Source organism: Vanacampus margaritifer, chromosome 10 (assembly GCF_051991255.1).
Source record: "Vanacampus margaritifer isolate UIUO_Vmar chromosome 10, RoL_Vmar_1.0, whole genome shotgun sequence".
In the NCBI taxonomy this organism is placed as follows: Eukaryota; Metazoa; Chordata; class Actinopteri; order Syngnathiformes; family Syngnathidae; genus Vanacampus; species Vanacampus margaritifer.
In genome coordinates, this window is record NC_135441.1 from 21,128,180 (window position 1) to 21,147,713 (window position 19,534).

General features: G+C 40.6%; 1 protein-coding gene across 4 annotated transcripts in view; it reads right to left on the bottom strand.

Moving 5' to 3' along the window:
* The window catches only part of unc5a (unc-5 netrin receptor A), a 186,524-nt gene extending 172,565 nt beyond the window's left edge, over nucleotides 1-13,959 (bottom strand). For all 4 annotated transcript variants that reach the window (XM_077577805.1, XM_077577804.1, XM_077577803.1 and 1 more), the window contains exon 1: nucleotides 13,358-13,959. In XM_077577805.1, the coding sequence (XP_077433931.1) occupies nucleotides 13,358-13,448 (91 nt within the window). In that variant the 5' untranslated portion in view covers nucleotides 13,449-13,959. The remainder of the gene's footprint in view (nucleotides 1-13,357) is intronic.
* Nucleotides 13,960-19,534: the final 5,575 nt, after the last annotated feature.

Below are 19,534 nucleotides of genomic sequence, written 5' to 3' on the forward strand. Positions count from 1 at the left end.
GTTTTTTTTTTAAATCAATCAGTTCTCTGAATTTTAGTGTGCTAAGTCTCGGCATTAGCCTCACAAAATACATATCAGTTTGGCCCTGAACAACTTTTGAGGGCAGAGTCGACCTTTAAAAAACGAATCTGTCCATCAGAAATATGATTGCATCATCATTTTTACAAGCTGGTGAGAATCTCACAAATCTCAAGTGATACAATGGAAACGTTGGTCTCTTCCCGCACCCAGTAAGCCCGTTTTTGATCATACTGTTCAGATGATTCGACTACAAACTGTTGACTCCACATTTTACTGGTAACTCCTTAGGCCAAACACAATTCAATATGCTGCTCTGTATTCATGAAAATCAACCTTTGGCGACATTTACGACCGTGGTTTGGGGATTAATTTGAGATCCCGACAGCCCACTGGACTTGTTCTGGGAAAGGGCAGATGCCGTAAAAAAATAAATAAAAATGCAACCATGAATTGTCTGATAGAGTAGCCAGGAGCGGTCTGCAAGCCCATCAGCTTACATGAATGAAGCTAGGGCAGTAAGAGGGAATAGATAGAGAGAGAAAAAAATGGAAACATCTTTTCATTTTCTTGTATACAAACAGTTCCTGCTCACTCGTCAAGTGTGAAATCAAACAAGTAAACCCTTTGTTAGCTGCCTATTTCTGAAACGGTTTCTGGAAGCAAGATATTGGCAACTTCACTAGCGTGAAAGTGTCCAATTTTTGGCCTTTTGCTTTTTAATTAATATCAATATCAAATATAAAGCATCTGAAAGAAATCACTGAGTGAGCTTAAATTGCACCCAATTGTCCAAAACAAGTTATATAGTGGCGGCACGGTGGCTGACTGGTTACCACGTCCGCCTCCCAGTGCAGAGGACGTGAGATCGAGTCCGGGCTTCGGCCTTCCTGGGTGGAGTTTGCATGTTCTCCCCGTGCTTGCGTGGGTTTTCTCCAGGTACTCCGGTTTCCTCCCACATTCCAAAGACATGCATGGCAGGTTAATTGAATACTCCAAATTGTCCATAGGTGTGATTGTGAGTATGGTTGTTTGTCTCTGTGTGCCCTGCGATTGGCTGGCAACCAGTTCAGGGTGTACCCCACCTACTGCCCGAAGCCAGCTGGGATAGGCTCCAGCACCCCCCGCGACCCTTGTGAGGAAAAGCGGTTAAGAAAATGGATGGATGGATGGATATATATAGTGTTCTTAGGACAATATTGCTTTTATTGTCCATAGAGGGCATCAAAAACAAATAAATAAAATATATGCGTATGGATAGTTTTGATACCACTGAACATTTTGAGTAAAAAAATTTATAAAAAGTAAAATAAAAATCAGAAATGACTTAGATATCCCACTTCCAATAGTGAGACATATTTTGGCTCATTTTACTTATGTGTCGTAAAAATAAAAAATAAACTTACGAGTGTTGTTGAACACCATGGCTTTGCTTTAAAAAATGGTCAACAGGATACATTCCATTTAATTGCTCTTTTTATATACAAATATATGTAAAATACTTATACAGGATCAAATGACAGATTGAAGTTTCAATCTCTGAGTCCTTTTTTTGAGAATTTTAGTGAGAGGCAATGGTGTAACAAGTACCGAGCACCATGAAACTAGAAAAGCTCTATGTAAATGAAACCCATTTAGCATTCATGTGGAAAAATGGAAATGAAAAATCCTCTTTTGTATCATCCCGCTATGAGTGACGGGCTGCTCAGAATTGAGTTTAAATGCGCCGGACCCGTACGGTATCAAAGGATGAATGAAGTCATTAGAGGAGCCGATAACAGTATCGTATGACCTGCGCTCAGTCCGATCCCCATGTACATTAAATCACTGCTTGAAATTGGACACCGACGTGCATTCATTAAATGACTCCCACGTTGAACAAATACATTATTTTCTGCTCTACTGTTGAGTACTGTAGCAGTTTGCTTTTCTTTGACGTGTTACAAAAGCTAACAATGAACAAAATCTGAATTGGAAAGGATTTGATTTGAATGACAAAAGTGCAGTGTGTCTGTAAGAGCACTCTCGAGGCAGTAACAGGACTCGAGTCAGGTGCTCAATTAGGATAAAATATCAATAACCACTAAAGCGGTGTTGGTGACATCATGCTGTCTTTTTGATAAAAGCACAAGTGTGTCTTTTTTTTTTTTTCTTACCTCATTGTCATTACATGTCATGCTGATCTCAATTTAAGAATTGACTAGCCAAACCAAGAATTGCATTTAGGGATGCTTAAAGAGAACATTGGCAATGTTGCTCAATGTATTAAAAATGTTGTCATGCTTTGCTTTATCGCAATTTTTGACAAATGCATGCGAATGTAGCTAATTCGTTTTTTTTGTCAGGGTTCGTAAAAGATCTTCGCAGACAGTGAAAAATTGTCTGCGCAAGTTCCGAATTTCTTTGCAACAAGTACAAACCGTCTGAACATCTTACAAATCCTGGCGAAAAACCCAAAATTCGCTACATTCGCAAGCATTCAATGAGATGCCAGTTTTATCGGCCGATGCCGATATTTGTCAAAATGGCAAATATCGGCACAGATATCGGTCTATCCTTAGTTGGGGGGGGGGGGGGGTCACAAAATATGTTCTTCTTCCTTTTATCTCAAATTATTGAGAAACACGCACTGATATACACGCATGTAAAAAACCTTGCTGGATGAGGCAGGCGCACCACTTTCATGTACAAAATGGAGGTAATTAGCCCCTAGAATTGATTGGCTCACATTTTAAGAGTCCATTTCTCAATTCTTCCTTCTACCTAAAATGAATGCTCATACAACAGCGGGCAATTATCAAAAGCAAGGCTCCTTTATAATGTCGATGTCTTGAATTTTAAGCATGGAAGGAAAATGCAGACTTTTGATTCAACGTAAATGTCACTGCCGGTGTTGTGCATTTAAAAGCCAGGGGGGCCTCAATCAAGTGCAAGGCACTTTGCAGATAGCAATGGTCTAGTTCTAATAGCAGCCATATTGCCATCATTCACTGCACTGCATTCTGCATTCATGAGCCCAATGTTCCTGACGGCCTTGGGAAAATAAATAAATCTGCTGCCTAATGTTTAATGTGTAATGTTAAAACCTAGTTTCACAATTGAGACGGGACTTGTTTTGGGAGAACAATATCAGAAGGACCTACATAGATCAGAGAAGCTGCTCCCTCGCCGTTAGATGAAAAAGGATACATGATGAAAGCTTGATGCTTTGTGGAAGACAAACTCCAATTGTGAACAGCACTATTTTGGAAGGAAACATTCGGAACAAGTGGACATAATTGTTACTAATTCAACAGGTGGAAGAGAAAAAACAATGATGTTGAATAAATACCATTTTAAAACCCTGTAAAGTCATTGTGTGCGTTTTTTTTAAATTACATTAACTCATTCACTCACAGCCATTTTCACTGAAGCAACCCCCTTCGCTCCCAGCTGTTTTGCTGGATTTTGACTGCTTTTGCAAGGCTAACAGAATATTGTGTTCTACTGCTTTAAAAAAAAAAAACATGGAACCTACCATAAGAGTCTCTTCTTTCATCAGGAATTTGTTTTTATCTGTTTCTATTTTGCAGCAATTAGCATTAGAATATAGCCATGTTTCATCAATATTCACATTCCTGGTGAAAACGCTGACAAAAAGAGTTTGTTGCAACATGGTCCTGGCTGATCTCTTATACTCTGCTGCCACCTGCTGGCCGTTTTTTGTAATAACTACCATTGCTTTACGCCACCTCTTCATGTCAGATGCTGCATCGAAGCGTTCTGTATGCTCTTGCATTAAAAAAAAAAAAACATTTTAAAAAATGTGTAAATACGTTTTTGGGAGTGAAGGGCAAATTATTTTAAAACGTGTTTACACGTCTTTGGGCTTGAATGAGTTAAATATGTTTAAAGATGACTGACAACAAATTTTGCATGGTGAAGGTAAATAAAAAAAAATAAAAAATCATCCCTGTCTCTGTGGCCCGTGAAGGAGCTGGGAGGACACGGAGCTAGCATGCACTTGATTGACAGCTGAAGGTCGGCTTCAGCCAACATGCCCACACAGTCCTGCAGGTGGAAGGCGGAGTCAAACTTTTCATGACTTTAGAGCCTCGTCTGATACACTTGGTGATTTTTTTTTTTTTTTTTATTCATTTGAATTTGTCAGGCTTGTTAATACTCTCCTGTGTGATGTGTCAGATTTACAAGACATCTTTTGCCGACTTTTACAGGCTCTTTAACCAAGTCTTTGTAACCCTGCATAGCAAAACATGCTGTATAAGCTTTAATGTGCTCTTGGAGTCCGTGCTGTGTTGACTCAGTTGAATTGGCTTCCCTAAGGCATCAGCGCCTGGCCGGACACACAAGACATAATTAGAAAAGGTCATGAGGCACTCCTGTCTTGTCAACAAAAATCGCTTCAATATGACAACTTCGGGGTCAGGGGGGCGCCAGATCTCCCTCAGATCCCCCTTGCCAATCAAAGCCCAGCTGGATACGGCTGTCTTGATATCTAACCATGTCTTATACATTTTGTCCTGCTAAATAACAAGAAGCACATGACGGAGCCGTACAATTGGAAAGTGCGTTTTTTTCGTCAAGGTTGAGCTAGCAGCATAATTGCCGGCCTTGCTGTCATTCGCTTGAGTTACCTTGTTAACATTATGTCTTCCTACGAGACTATATCAGCTCCACAAAAGCATCTGCATGAAAATACAAATAACGCTGATAACTGCCGGTTGCAATCAATTGACCTTCAGAACATTTCAGACGCCTTTTGGCGCTAGCTAGCGCAGCCGTGTTCCCTGCGCTGGATGATGAAGTGGAAGAGGCTTTCGCACCGCTCCCTGGTGGCCTCACTAAGGAACTATTAATCTATGGCTTCTCCATATTGCATTCAGATCGGCTTTTCCCCCCGTCTGCCGCGTGGCCCCAAAGTAAAGGCCAGGAGAGCACCCAGAGGAGCGGACGCGTTGTTATGATGAGCTGCTTCCAGACACCTTTGGATTTCTAAGCACTTCTGCAGACGGTGACTGATGGCCAATTAAGCATTTGTAGGAGGCTATTGATCACTTGGAGAGTCTGAACATCAGGAAGGTACAACACACCACTATTGCCACTGTAAGATGTGCGACCACGTCGCCATTGTCGGAAAATTTACACGTAAGATGAAAGTAAATCACTCCGGAGCGTGTTTGTGATATTGCGAAAATATCTTTGGAAGCACAATTGAATGTTCTGCTTCTATTTCATCTTGGGATGTTTATAGAATCTAGTTGTGAAAGCTGTAACATTTACAGTTGGGCTGAACAATTTTGAAAAGGAATCAAATTGTGATTTTATTTCCTCTACCCAATTGTGATTTAATGTGAGTTTATTTTTCAAATAAGCAATAAACAATCTGCAAACTTACTATGCATAAATATTTTGGTTTTGAATGAATGAAATTTGTGAACTTACAAAACACTCTGACTTGCAATCTTTTAAATGTTTACTACGACGTCACAAAAATTCTACAAAATCCGATTACTGTACAACGATAATTCAAAGAAACCCGTGGCTTCGTAATTTTAATTATCAGGAAACAAGGATATGTAAATGTGAACTGCACTTCCTAAACACTAAACTTATTTCGATCAGTGATTCCCAACTGGTGGAACTCGGGGCCCAAATGTAGGTCACGGATTCCTTATGGGCGGGTAGAAAAAAACTAAACATTTAGGGTGTCATTGAATGACCGTAGTGACAAAGATTCACTGCTTTTCATGTATTTTTTTTATACTCATGATTTTCAGTTGTATGCTTGAATTGCAGCTTTACTACTGAGTCTATGTTAAAAATATGAAACAATTTGAAAGCCATTTTTTTTTTTACAACATTTTTCTTTGTGTATATAAAAGTGGGTTTTGCGACTTGCTGTGACAATCAAAATGTGGGTCACACGGCGAAAGTATAAAAAAATATAAAACGTCACCGAAAAACCAAAATGTCAGCCTTTCCGATTCAAAAATTGTATTCTACTACATTTGGATGTTAATTTGAATGTGATTAATTCTTCAGCCCAAATCTACAACGAGGTCCACTGAAGGCTATTTTCACCAAGGAGATGCTACGTTAGCTAGCCAGCCTTCCTGGATGATGTTAACGAGTACCAAACACTTGAACGGGGGGCAGCCACAATTGTGACCATGACCCTCTAATTTGATGACTTGCTTGCATTGTGGCGCGGGGTCATCCCATCCTATATCAGAGGTTAGAGGTCAACGCTATACCGACAAGATAGCAACACACTAAATGCTAATGATGTGCCTCATTTCAGGAGGGGAAACGGATCAATATCAGGACTGAAGCCTTCTCGCGTGGCCTTGAATCATACAAACCGGGTAATTTGGAAAAAAAAAACAGCACCCCTTAGCAGGCGTCATCCTCTATGTGACCTCCGTAATGTCCTTTTCCAACTCCTCAAGACTGCCATTTGGCAACGATAAGCACGAGGACATCGCTGGCTAAAAGAGAAGGTGTGTGTGTGTGTGTTTGTCACCAAACGGAGCGCGTTTCTCTTTTGTTTCAAGCTGAATTGTGATGACACGCGCCGTTTACCGTGTGTCCATTTGTCATTAACTTCACACACACAATAAGGTATTTTTTCATGTGTCAAGCAGCGGGAACATTTCTATCAGGGTTCTATCTACAAACTAAATTAACATGGAGAAAGTTGAATAAATATACGCAATCCTCGTCCTCCTTTCATTAGAATATCGATAGCTCATTTCATAAACAGCATGAAGATAAAATGAAAGCGAACTTGTGCTCCTGATCGTTTGAAATGTACGCTCTCAAAGTGTCATTTTCAACCTCTGTGAAAGATTCTGCACATGTACGCACCAATTTATTGAGTCAAATCTGGCACTAAAAGAGAAATAATCCCCGCCTCAGTGCATCACTCTTCTGGATGCATGCGATGTGTCGTTCCAATTCATTTCCAACGACTGCAGGGCAAAACATTTAATGCATACCGGCGTAAGAGTACGTTTGTGAGTAAATTATTTTAACTTCACATTCCAAGATTTGATTTGGACACATTCAGATGAGAAATAGTGAGAAGGAGGACGTTGAGGATGGAGATGCCAGAGAAAGACCCAAGAGAAGGTTGATGGCTGGAGTGAGGCAAAACGTGAGGCCAGTTGGTTTTAGAGAGGACGATTCAAGATGGCCTTACATGGAACAGGATGACGGTGTTCGAACCCCTAACCAGACAAACTGAAAAGGAAGATATAACTTGGCTGTACAAAAGGCCAGCTAGCTTAACGCGAAATTACAATGCAAAACACCATAGACTGGCTAATGAAACTAGCATCAATGTTGCTGGAGTTAAACCTTTAAAAAAAAAAAAACATTTTTTTCACACCAATACCAGCACGAGTATTATTGAGTAGTCAACTAGGGGTTGACTAGGACTGTCTCACGATTTCATTTGATTCCAATTTTTAGGTCTGTGATTTTGAAATCAGAACTATTTTTGATTGAAAATGATTTGATTGACAATGATTTCTGCTTCATTTTAAAGAGGTGCAAAGAATTGTCATGAGCTCCCCCAGTCTGACTCGCTAATGCTAATTATACTTTTATCACTCAAAAGAACAGCTATTCAAACAAAACGCATCAGGAATGTATACAGAGAAGCATCTTAACATGACTCACCGGCATATGCTCTTCCAATGCTACAAAAAAACAACTTTTATTGGAATGACTTGATCGAGACTTTTTCCTTCTACTCTCTAATGTGGCCACAACTTAACAGTGTATCAGAACGTGCGGAACCACACTGCCCCTAAGTGGCCAAATCGGGTACAACGCGGACCGCGCTCCCAATAAAAGGCTCACACAATCAAGGGCAAGACAGTATAAAATTATTTAAATAAAATAGATTTTGGGAAATTTAAAATCTATGCGGAAGCGCAGGAACTGGGACGCGGCCCACACGTCCCAAACAGGAAACAGAAACAAAGCTGATGTGCGAAAACCAGGAAGTCGGAAGTCCGGGCACCTACGTGGCATATACCCCATTCTCCTGGGAGCTAACTAGTAGCCCGCTAGCACCATTGAGAATATGTATAACTGACACACATCATAAATGCATTGAAAAACTTTCTTGAAAAAACGGGCGACAAGCTTCCAGTGTTTTCCACGAAAAATGGAAGTTGGCTACCCAAAATAAAAAATAATTTTACAAAAAAATTTGAACATGCTAATCTGTCAAACCATGAATAAATAAATACTACAAACAATATTGCCCAAAAATAAATAAAATCCAAACATGTTCATCTCCCAAACCATGAGTATGTGTACTGTAGCCATGACAGCAACACGTTTCTTTTTCCAAAATCTACCGAGCAGAAGCATTTTTTCGTTAATTTCATCTTTCGTGAGTCAATGAGAAGAGACAAACTGGCAGCCAGAAAGACAACAGTGCGATGAATCACATCTGACCATCAAAAGACGTCTGGCAAAGGAAATCCTCACATTAGAAGGGGACGGGCACACGGGCAACCGACTGGATTATGCAATAGATTTGTTCCTGGTGTCGCTGGATGGCCACGTGCTTGCATCATCACAAAACGTACACCCTGTGGAAATGGCGGCCAATTCCCGCGCTCCTTCGAGACAACAATTGCTGGGTAACACTCGCATGGGACACAAATGTGTGTAAGTGTGTGTGGGGGGGGGGGGGGGGGGGGAAATCCAGATTTTCATCTTGGAATGCTTACTTGTGTTATGTGAACTGACAGGCATGAGGCATGTTGAAAGTTCAAGTAGGTGACTTGCAAGAAAGGTAACAGGAGCTTGAAAAAAAATGATGAAATATAGTGAAATCTTAACTGAAAATTCCCTGAAAACTTTATGATTTCATGTTGCTTGGTTTATACAAAGCAATGATTCAAAAACGTATCAAGGTAGGAATGCGGCTAGCTTAACTTAAAAAAGCCGTCGCAAACGCCTGACATGCGGGGAGATACGGAGTCAGACGTCTGATTAATGAAACTAATCAATAAATATTTCTAATCATGAATCACTGGGAAAATAATCGGCCATTTGGCCCAATTGGCTGATTGTTTTGGCCGATGTTTGAAGGGCGATAATTGACTGATTATAATCGGCGGCCGATTAATCGGTCTGACACTAGGTATTGGGGCGATACCTGGTCTTATTTCAATGTATCGATACTCACGCTGATACTAGGATCAGAAGCCCTCTTGTGGCTGTTTCAAGATAAAAAGGTGAAAAATAGAAAATTACCATTAATTTAATTATTTTTTATGAAAAAAAGGGTAGGTCTTTCTTTAAAATGATCTGTCATAGTTTTTGGGGTGGAAATTTTATGTATCAAAAGTACTAGTGGTATCGGGGCCTGGTATCAGTATCGACTAAAAGTAGTATTGAACATCTCTGGTGAATATTCTCCAGTTTCTGATGTCTTGGAAAACAATCAAACATTTTTGCAGATTTTCTGACCTACAGATCAAAATTTGAAACTGAAATTTTTTGGTGTTGTGTAATTTACATTTTGCTCTGAAAGCCAACCTGGAATTTCCTGGAAGATTTCTAAAGACTATCTAACCAAAAGTGACCCGATACATGTCAGCAAATCCATGCGTCAACTTTAAAACACACCGAGTTGCACACTTTGCATACCGAAGGCATCAAATGTTGTGCACACGCAAGTAAAGCCGTGCACTACTTTGTTCCCGAAGCTCAAAGTGTTTCCCCCTTCACAACACCGGCAAAGAAAAAGTGCTGGCCTCGCGAAAAATCCAGACTGACAGGCCTACCTTTATTAGTGACTGACTTATTTTTCTCGGCAAAAGAAAAAAGACAAGTGGGCTTTTGATACGGGCGCGCGCCGAGTCAGCAGCCTTGTCTCTCAGAGGATCGTTTGACTGATCTGAGTGGAGACTGTCCCCGTCCTGATGTAGGAAGAATTGGCTAGCATATTACCTGCGATCCATTTCTGGCTCTCGCCCTGTCCTATAAAAGAAGTCTGATGGGAGTAAGCTCGCTCGCATTGACCCGATACGTGACAGAGATTGACAGACGGTCGGGACGGTGCGCCTCGAAATCGGATCCAGGTGAGGGGCGGGGGGGGATAGAACTGACTGTTACATTGCCCGATTTCATCCGCATTCAACACACGGGGAATATAAATAAAAAAAATATGTCCACATGGATGGGAGCAGAAACACCCTTGAATAGCTTGCTGGTTGATCACAGCGCAAACAAGGAGTGTCAAAGTCAAAGTTGTGTTGAGGCACAATCCGACCTTAAGCCTCAGCTTTTTGGACTGCACACTGTAAAAAAATAAAAAAAATAAAAAAATGGAATATTAGCTTAAAAAAAACGAGTGAAGTTATTTACACTCAGAAATTCTAAGTAAATTTTACAAGGGGAGTTTTGAATACATTTTACCAGTTTATTTAAGAAAAAAAATGACTCAAGGGTTGAGGAACTAAACCACAACCTTCAGGTTGGGAGACTCCACTCTACCACGTGAGCCTCGCCAATCCTGCTGTGTGTTAGGATATTGATGGCAACAGGCGGAATCCTTGTACCTCCAAAAGTCCTGTTTTTGGTCTCATTTTGGACACACCAGTAATGCAGTATAGTGGCTAACAGCAAGAGTGGCATGAGTCAGGCGGTAGAGTGGCATGAGTCAGGCGGTAGAGTGGCTGTCTCCCAAGCTGAAGGTCATGGGTTCGTTCCTCAATACTTAGGTAACACACACAACAACAAAAAACTGGTAAAATGTACTCAAAATTCTCCTTGTATAATTTACTTTGAATTTCTGAGTGAAAAAACGTTCAAGTAAAAATTACACTTTATTTTAGTGTGTGCACTGTAAAAAATAAATTTAATTAATTTTTTTAAAAAGGAGTAATATTTACTTGAAAATAGCTAGTAAAGTTTTTCACAACTTTTACAAGGAGGGTTTTTAGTACATTTTACAACTTTATATATTCAACAACAACAAAAAGCTATGCAAGCATGAAGGAACGACCCCATGACCTCCGGCTTGGGTGACAGTCACTCTACCACCTGAGCCATGCCACTCCTTCCGTATGTTAGTATATTGCTGGAGTCAGGTGGGATCCTCGTACCTCCAAGAGCCATTTTGGTCTCATTTTGGACACACCAGCAATGCAGTATAGTGGCAATCAGCAAGAGTGGCATGGCTCAGGTGGTAGCATGTCTGTCTGTCAAGCTGTAGGTCATGAGTGTGTTCCTAAAAAATTTTTTTTTAAGAAATTTGCCAAATGTACACAAAGCTCTGATTGTAAAATTTACTTAGAATTTCTTAGTGGAAAAAATATATATACTAGTTTTTTTCAAGTAATTATTCCTCCCCATTTTTTACAGTGCACGGCAAAAAAACAAACAAAAAAAAACTCAGTGTTGGCAATAGGAAAGAACCACATGAAAATGAGCCAAAAAGGAATCACACAGAGCAAACAAGATGGTGCCACCCAAAAAAAAAAAAATCTCCAATCAAACGCATCCAAAGAAGACTCGCACGCACAACTGCACTCGCACTGCCCTCGATGTGTTCCCTGAGATACGCCTGTTTCTTTAAAACATATTCAGAATTAAACACTAATTGATGCAAGAGGAAAAGCCCGCCTAGTTCATCATCTCTGCGCCCCCAAGCAAGACAATTACACAACTTTAACATCTTTGTCTTCGGCCCAAAGCAAGGTTAACACTTTGGAAACAAGTGAAATGCAAATCGGCCGTGAAATCTCCTCCTTTTTGGACACACGCCAGCAACTTCCCCAGAAATATCTCATTATTGTCAAAACTGTCATGACCAGCTGGATTTGAAAGGATTGTAAAGTCACAAACCGCACACAAACAGAAACTTTTTACATACCAGTAGGAGTACTCGACGCTTGAATAGCCGATACCAAGTAATGATGTCACTAGTAGTCTTTTTGATATGTAAAATTTTCACCCCCCCCAAAAAAAACAAAAAACAAAACAAAAACAATGACCAACAATTAAAAAAAAAAAAAAAAACGGTATTTTTCCTTCCTTTTTTTTTATTTCGCCATTTTTAATTTACTGTTCACGGGAATTTCAAAGTATTTTCTTACGAGATATAAATTTTGTGATTAATCGTGAGTTAACTAGTGAAGTCATGCGATTAATTACAATTTTAAAAAATGAATCGCCTGACTAGACGATTGTTAAAAATTAGGGGGGCGTCAGGCGATATTTTTTTTTAATCGTAATTAATCGCATGACTTAAATAGTTAACTCAACGATTAATCACAAATTTTATATCTGTTGTAAATGTAAAAAAAAAAAAAAATCTAGGTTTTCATACTCTTGTTAACAAAAGTAGAAACTAAATGTTAAACTAATAGAAATAGTTAAAATGATTTGTTGCCGTTTATAACCGTCAATGGCAGTAAATGAGTTAAACTCACTGAGTTAGATGAAAATTTGAAAAATATGTCAATGTGTTTCCAATGTCATTATCATACAATTTTGATATAAAATTGCTCCTCCGTTTTCAGAAAATATCAACACTGTTTTAACAAGTCAAATTTAAGTTAATCATGACCTATTGACCACAAAGGAAAATATGTTGGTCAACTCAAGACCTGTCCTCACGTCAGGCAAAAGCAACCTCACACTTTTTTTGTACACTACAGCACATTTGCATGCGTCTGGCAGCGCGTGTCCAAGAGGCAACCCCATAAAACGCAATTCATCAGTGCAAGTCGATCGTCTCCCAAACTCCGTAAAGCTGTCAACGTGCTGCAAATGCAGCAAGGATGGCACGATGGAGTCTCGCCTTGCCTGCTTTGCGGGACATCCGCGCTGCAGCCCGGCGGAGCAAGCTCGGCATGTCCAACCCCCCCCCCCCCCCCATATTAACCGCCTGCTATTGCACATTTACTGGGGAGGAAAAGGTTGTTTATGTGACAGTACAGGAGCGCCGTGTCACTGTGCATTGCCATCCATTATACAAGAGCCATCTGGCCGAAGCGTCATTGTGCAATTTTGTCACATTTCATCTTAGAACTCGTGGAAGGAAACGAAAACGAGCGACGTGTTAGGAATGAATCGCCACATTAGGGTGTCGACGTCACGTGTGTGAGACGTGCATCAAGTTTGAAGGGTGTCAGCACGTGAGAGGCTTCTTGTAACCTTGAGGGGTGCGAGAGGGGGGGGGGGGGGCAACGAACAATAACCACCACGCCGCCGCTTCCACATTCAAAGACGTGATGAAGTTGACACTTTAAGAACAAACGCACACGAATGTTAAAAAAAAAAAAAAAAGCAGAGAGGAACTTACCGGTACAGGTGACGCCGGCGAAGCTGAGCCAAAGCACAAGAAGCTGAACGTCGAGTCCACAGCGGACAAAAGGGCCCACAAGTAAGGGCATGTTGGTCTTCTTTTTTTCTTAATCAAGTTTCTCAAAACAAGAACTACAAACGTTAACCGTCCAGAGTTCTAGAATCACTTTAAAAACGAAGCCAAAGAGTGTTTCCTCAGCACATGTCCTGTGCGGCCATCGTCGCGCGTCTCCGGTTGCTCGCAACAACGAATCACAGGTGTGGTACATCAAATGATGCCTTCCCGCACCCGCGGAAATCTGCCTTCTTTCGTCCCAAAAACTGGCGCTGGCATCTCCCTCACTCCAGCAAAAAAAAATAAAAAATAAAATAAAATAAAGCCAAGAAACTGCTGCACTCCCCGCACTTGCAGAGAAGGAAAGAAAGGGACGCACTTTTCCTCGCCGCCTGACAAGCCGTCGAGCGAGCGAGGGATGCAGTGTGGCCAAAATGCGAGAAATGCTAATAATTGGCCTCAGCGAGAGAACATCTGCTGGCGCAGCAATGCTGCCGGAGTGCTGAGAGACAGAGAAGGTAGTAAGACCGCCGAGGATGAGAGAGGAGCGGCAAAACCAGGAGCGGATAACTGTGCCAACGTGGCCACGGAGCGTCCCTAAACACGCCCATTCGATCCGAGAACAAGTGATGGAGGGAATTCGAAAGGAGACTTTTATTGTCGCCGACGACTACTACTAAAGGAGAGTCGTTTGACAATACGACTAATCATCCTTCTTTTGTACTGTTTGCACACCTTATTTGACTCATTACAGCGATCACAAAGTGGAGGAGACGTGCCCTAAAATTCAAAAGATTGCATTGGCCGGGAATCGAACCCACGTCTCCCGCGTGGCATCATACCACTGGACCACCATTGCACAGTGTATGAACTGGGAACTAACCAGATACGAGATTAAAGGCACACAGTTGACCTGCCATCTCGTTTTACCCTAACAGAGAGTGGTTTGGCAATTTAGCAATTAAGACTAATCATCCTTTTTTTTTTTTTTTTTTTTTACATGTAAAATTTAATTTAACTCCTCACACCGATCACAAACTGGACACGTGCCCTAAAGGTTAAAAGATTGCATTGCAAAGATTAAAGAGAGGGTACGAATAAATAATTGAGATGCACTGACTTAGCGAGATGATTCAGTGCAATAAGTCCTCCAGGAAAGTGGATCTTCTTCTGTACTTGAACCGGTCAAATGGCAGAAATGTCAGATGACTTAATTGCTGGAATGCCCTGTCATGCATTAAACTTTAGTTTTGTATTATTTTATTGTATCTGTTTGATGATGTGGGTGAAACCGTCAAAGGTATAAAGTAGACCTCTCTTCTGGTCTTGTGATTCTGCCTGAGATGTAAAATAATGATTGCTTTTGTGTTAAATGTACAGCAGCATTACGTACAGGATGATGGGTGAGTTTGACAAACCATTTCCTAGTGGGAGCTTTTCAGTGCAGGGAAGTTGTCGACAAATTTGAACAAAAAATAAATGCTGTGATTTTCAATTGCGCTTTGGATTGAGCCTTACCGAGCTGACTTTGGGCGATCGGGGCGGGGTACACCCTGGACTGCCCGTCAATCACAGGACACATACACTGTAGACAAGCAACCATTCACACCAGTGGCCTGTTTATAGTCTTCAATTAACCCAATATGCAAAGTGTTTGGAATGTGGGAGGAAGCTGGAGTGCTTGGAGAAAACCCACGCGAGCTCAAGGAGAAAATGCTAACTAGTTATTAATGATATTTTGAGACGCATATGATGCATGCTGTTCTATTACAACCACACACACAAAAAAACACCTTTCAAACTGTTGGGTCAAAAGTAACCCAAATTGGGTGGAAAAAACTAACCCAACACTGGGTTAAAAAATGGACTGAGCCAATGCTGGGTTATTGGGTTGAGAATTTGACCAGGCACATAGGGTCATACAAGAGGTACAAATTACCCATAGTAATGGGTTCAATTGACCAAGTACTGGGTTAGCAGGTTAGCAGTATAGCTAAGAATCATACACAGCAAATTGGTCAGTGTTAAATTTCCAGTGTTCGGTCAAATATGCAGTAAGCAGTGTTATTTTAACACTGTCAGAGTAAATTTCCTTGAGTGCTGGGGTGGATGTTGGGTCTAACCCGAATAGCACTCGCTTGAGTGTTAAATTGACCACACCCTCATTTCCAATAGTAGTAGTAGTGTTGTTGTTGTTGTTGTTGTTGTTGTTGTTGTTGTTGTTGTTGTTGTTGTTGTTGTTGTTGTTGTTGTTGTTGTTGTTGTTGTTGTTGTTGTTGTTGTTGTTGTTGTTGTTGTTGTTGTTGTTGTTGTTGTTGTTGTTGTTGTTGTTGTTGTTGTTGTTGTTGTTGTTGTTGTTGTTGTTGTTTGATGATGATGATGATGATGATGAGTGGATCAGTGGTAGAGTGGTCGTCTCCCGACTCTGAGAGCGTAGGTTCGATCCCAAGCCAGTGTGTTTATATTAAAGTATCGTTGAGCAAGATACTGTTAATGTTTATCAGTGTTTTCCAGTTTAGATTTTTAACACTATACAGTGTTGGAGTAACACCGGTTAAGTGTGGAAAAAGGTAACACTTTGAAAAGTGTCAGATTTACACTCATTGGTGTGGACACATATAAACACTAGTGTTAAATTTAACACTCTCAGTGTTAATCTAACACTGGCGATGTTGCTGTGTACATTATATTTACTTCAACTCTAGTACACAGTTTGAGCTCTTCAGCCTGGCCAAATCTTCAATCAATCGTCCACCCAATCTGATGGGTCGAAATACTGAAACCAACGTTGGGTAAAAGTAACCCAATGTGCTCCAAATGCACAGCTACTCATCTGCATGTCAGTGCTTTGCATGCATGTCACTGTACACACGGCTCGCTCACGTGCTTGTGTCGCAGTTGGTCATGGCTTTTTTTTGTCTGGAGGGCGGACGCGTCTGCCGCTTCACGCTGCTGTCGGACAAACACAGGCCGAGAAAGCATGAGGATTAGCGCTCCCGCGAGAGCGTACACCTGTCAGCAAACTCGCACCAGGCTATGACTTATGTTCCAGATAGCTTTTCCTCATTTTCCGAAGGTGTCAGTCGAGTGATTATCGGACTGTTCAGCCGTGCTTTCGACAACGCCGCAGAGCAGATTATTAATATGCTTCAGAGTGGGGGTGGGGGGGGGGTGGGGGGGGGGGGGTTGTCTCTTTGTTTATGCTTTTCTCCACTGCCTGCATACAAGTCAGCAGAATAATAAGTGGAAGTGGAAGCACAGAACTGGACTTAGCTGCTAATTATGGGCCTCGTGTAGATGAATGATTCCTCAGCTGGAGTGCAGCTACTATACAAACTCATTAAGGCTTCTCTCCATCTCGCATTCCTTTCTAAAGGTCGAAGTCAGTGGCAGACTGACAGTGTAAAGCACAAGCCCTCAGCTGTGGAGCTCCCTGTCCAATCCTGACGGGCGCTTCTGCATGTGCAGGAAAATACGAGAATGACTCAGCCTTGGATATATATGAGGCTGCTCTTAATGGTTTCTCTCATTCTGCTAATCCGCTCTGTGGCCTATTAGTTAGTGCAAGCTGCTGGATTGTCTCTTTCAGTCATATGCTTTTTTTTGTGTCTTCCCAGGGAATGCACTAGAGCGGAACCATTTTGACAAATATTTCCTTTAATACTGTTACTGCAATTTAAGATGTGATTAGGTCCTCTTCCCATGTATTTTATTAACTCCTTCACTCTCAGACATTTTCACTGAAGCAACCACCTTCGCTGCCGGCTGTTTTATTGGATTTTGACTGATTTTGCAAGGCCCACAGAATATTGTGTTCTATTGCTATAAAAACATGGAACCTACCAAAAGAAAGATTAGAGTCTCTTTTTTCATCACGAAAAAAAAAAAATTCTATCTGTTTCCGGTTAATTGTTTGCAGCAATTAGCATTAGAATATAGCTAAGTTTCATTATTATTCACAAATCTGTGTATAATAATGCGGAAAGAGCTTTTTGCATTATGGCCCTGGTTGATTTCTTATAATCTGCTGCCACCTGCTGGACGTTTTTTGTAATAACTAGCATTGCTTCAAGCATTTGCTTCAGTTCAGAGGTTGCATCAAAGATTTCTGTATGCTAAAGCATTAATAAACAAAAAAACAACAACTTATAAATACGTATTTGAGAGCATGGTCATATAAAACAGAACGTATTTATACGTTTTTGGGAGCAAATGAGTAATGATTTTTTTATTACAATAAATTATAGCATGTTTTCTTATACGGTACATAAATGTTTTGGTATCATAAATTAGGCTTAAGCTAAAATAAAAGTAAACAAACCATGAATTAATATTAAATACTACAAAACACTTTCATTTGCAATTTTTTAAACCATTCACTAAGACAACTTGGTATTATACGAGGGGCTTAATAAGAAACAAAAACTTTTAAATGTTTAGAAGTTTAGCTACCAGTAACTAGGCAGTACATAGGGGTTTAAAAAAATAAATAAAATAGAATCACAGATTTATAGTGCGTTTCATACACAACGTAACTCAATATGCTTCAAATACTGTAATTAACTCATCTACTCCCAAAAACGTATAAAAACGTTCTACTGCCGAGGTCCCAAAAACGTCTGTTTCTTTATGCTGGAGCATACAGAAGGCTTTGATGCAGCCTCTGACCTGAAGAGGTCGCGTAAAGCAATGGTAGTTATTACAACAAACCGGCCAGAAGATGGCAGCAGAGTATAAGAGATCAACCAGGGCCATGTTGCAACAAGCTCTTTTCCCCCCGTGTTTTCTACAGGTTTGTGAATAATGATGAAACTTAGCTATATTCTAATGCTAACTGCTGCAAAACGGAAACAGATACAAATATCCTCTTTTTTTACTGGTTAAAGAAGAGACGCTAATCTTTCTTTTGGTAGGTTCCATGTTTTTATAGCGATAGAACACAATATTCTGCGGGCCTCGCAAAATCTGTCAAAATCCAGTAAAACAGCCGGCAGCGAAAGGGGTTGCTTCAGTGAAAATGGCTGGGAGTGAATGAGTTAAATAGCAACATTTAAAAGCAGTTACAAAGAGAGAGTTGAAGAGATTTAGAAGCAAAATAGATTTTAAAAAATAGCTTACTAAAATTACTGAAAGAACATACAGTGCAATAACAAGATTTTGGAAAACATGATTAAAAAAAAATTACTTTGAAGACTTTTATCATAGATACGGGAAAGAGCATTGTTTTGTTGTTGTTGTTGTTTTTTAACCAGGATTTAAAAGCATTTACACTTTATTTCTATAACAATAATAATATTATATACAAGTACAGGGAAAAAATGCTTTTCAAGGATGATTTGTGTGGTGGTGGTAGGGGGTGTCGTATTATACACAGGTGTGTGCTATTCAGGGGATTTCACGCTAATTGTTCAGCCCTAAAAAGTGCCCACATTGCATTTATTTCTGATGAGGAATAGCACCAAGTCTGAATATTCCACCTCAGAGCTCTTCGTACAAAATATTCCCCAAACTGTGAGGTTACATTGCACCGTGTTTGGATTTTAGCTCCAGTGAATGATTAAATTGCGATTTGTCATTGCGATGCGTTTAGTGTCCGTTTGTGTGCATGGCTCCATGAGTTCAACACGCTGGCCTCCTTCCTCATCCATCAGGCGGCTATGAACAATCACGGCTCTTTGGGGAGTTGACACCTTCAGTGGTTCATCGATTTGTGCTGTTGTAATTAATTTTCTCGCCGTCGCTGGCTGGAGTTGCAATATCCCGAGAGTTGAAAAGCGCGCCAAGCGATCACAATATGCCGGGACGGAGCCACCTTTTCTCTCGTAATATGTTGAATTATTTAGAGGCGCCGCGGCCCCAAAGAGACGTCTTGACTAATAGATATTAAGAAAACATGAGTCTCATTTGTATGTTACTAATGCGTTTGTGTTCCTGACTCTCTCCATAAACGACGTAATTACTCTCACCACGCACTCGCAGAAACAACCGATGCAGTCGATGGCTATTGATCCGATGGAGGTGTCTGCCATGAAATTAATATTATTTATTGTTTGCACAAAGACACGGACGTCCCATGAGGAGGACGCAGCCGAGCAGACTCGGCGTATCAGCTTCCATCGT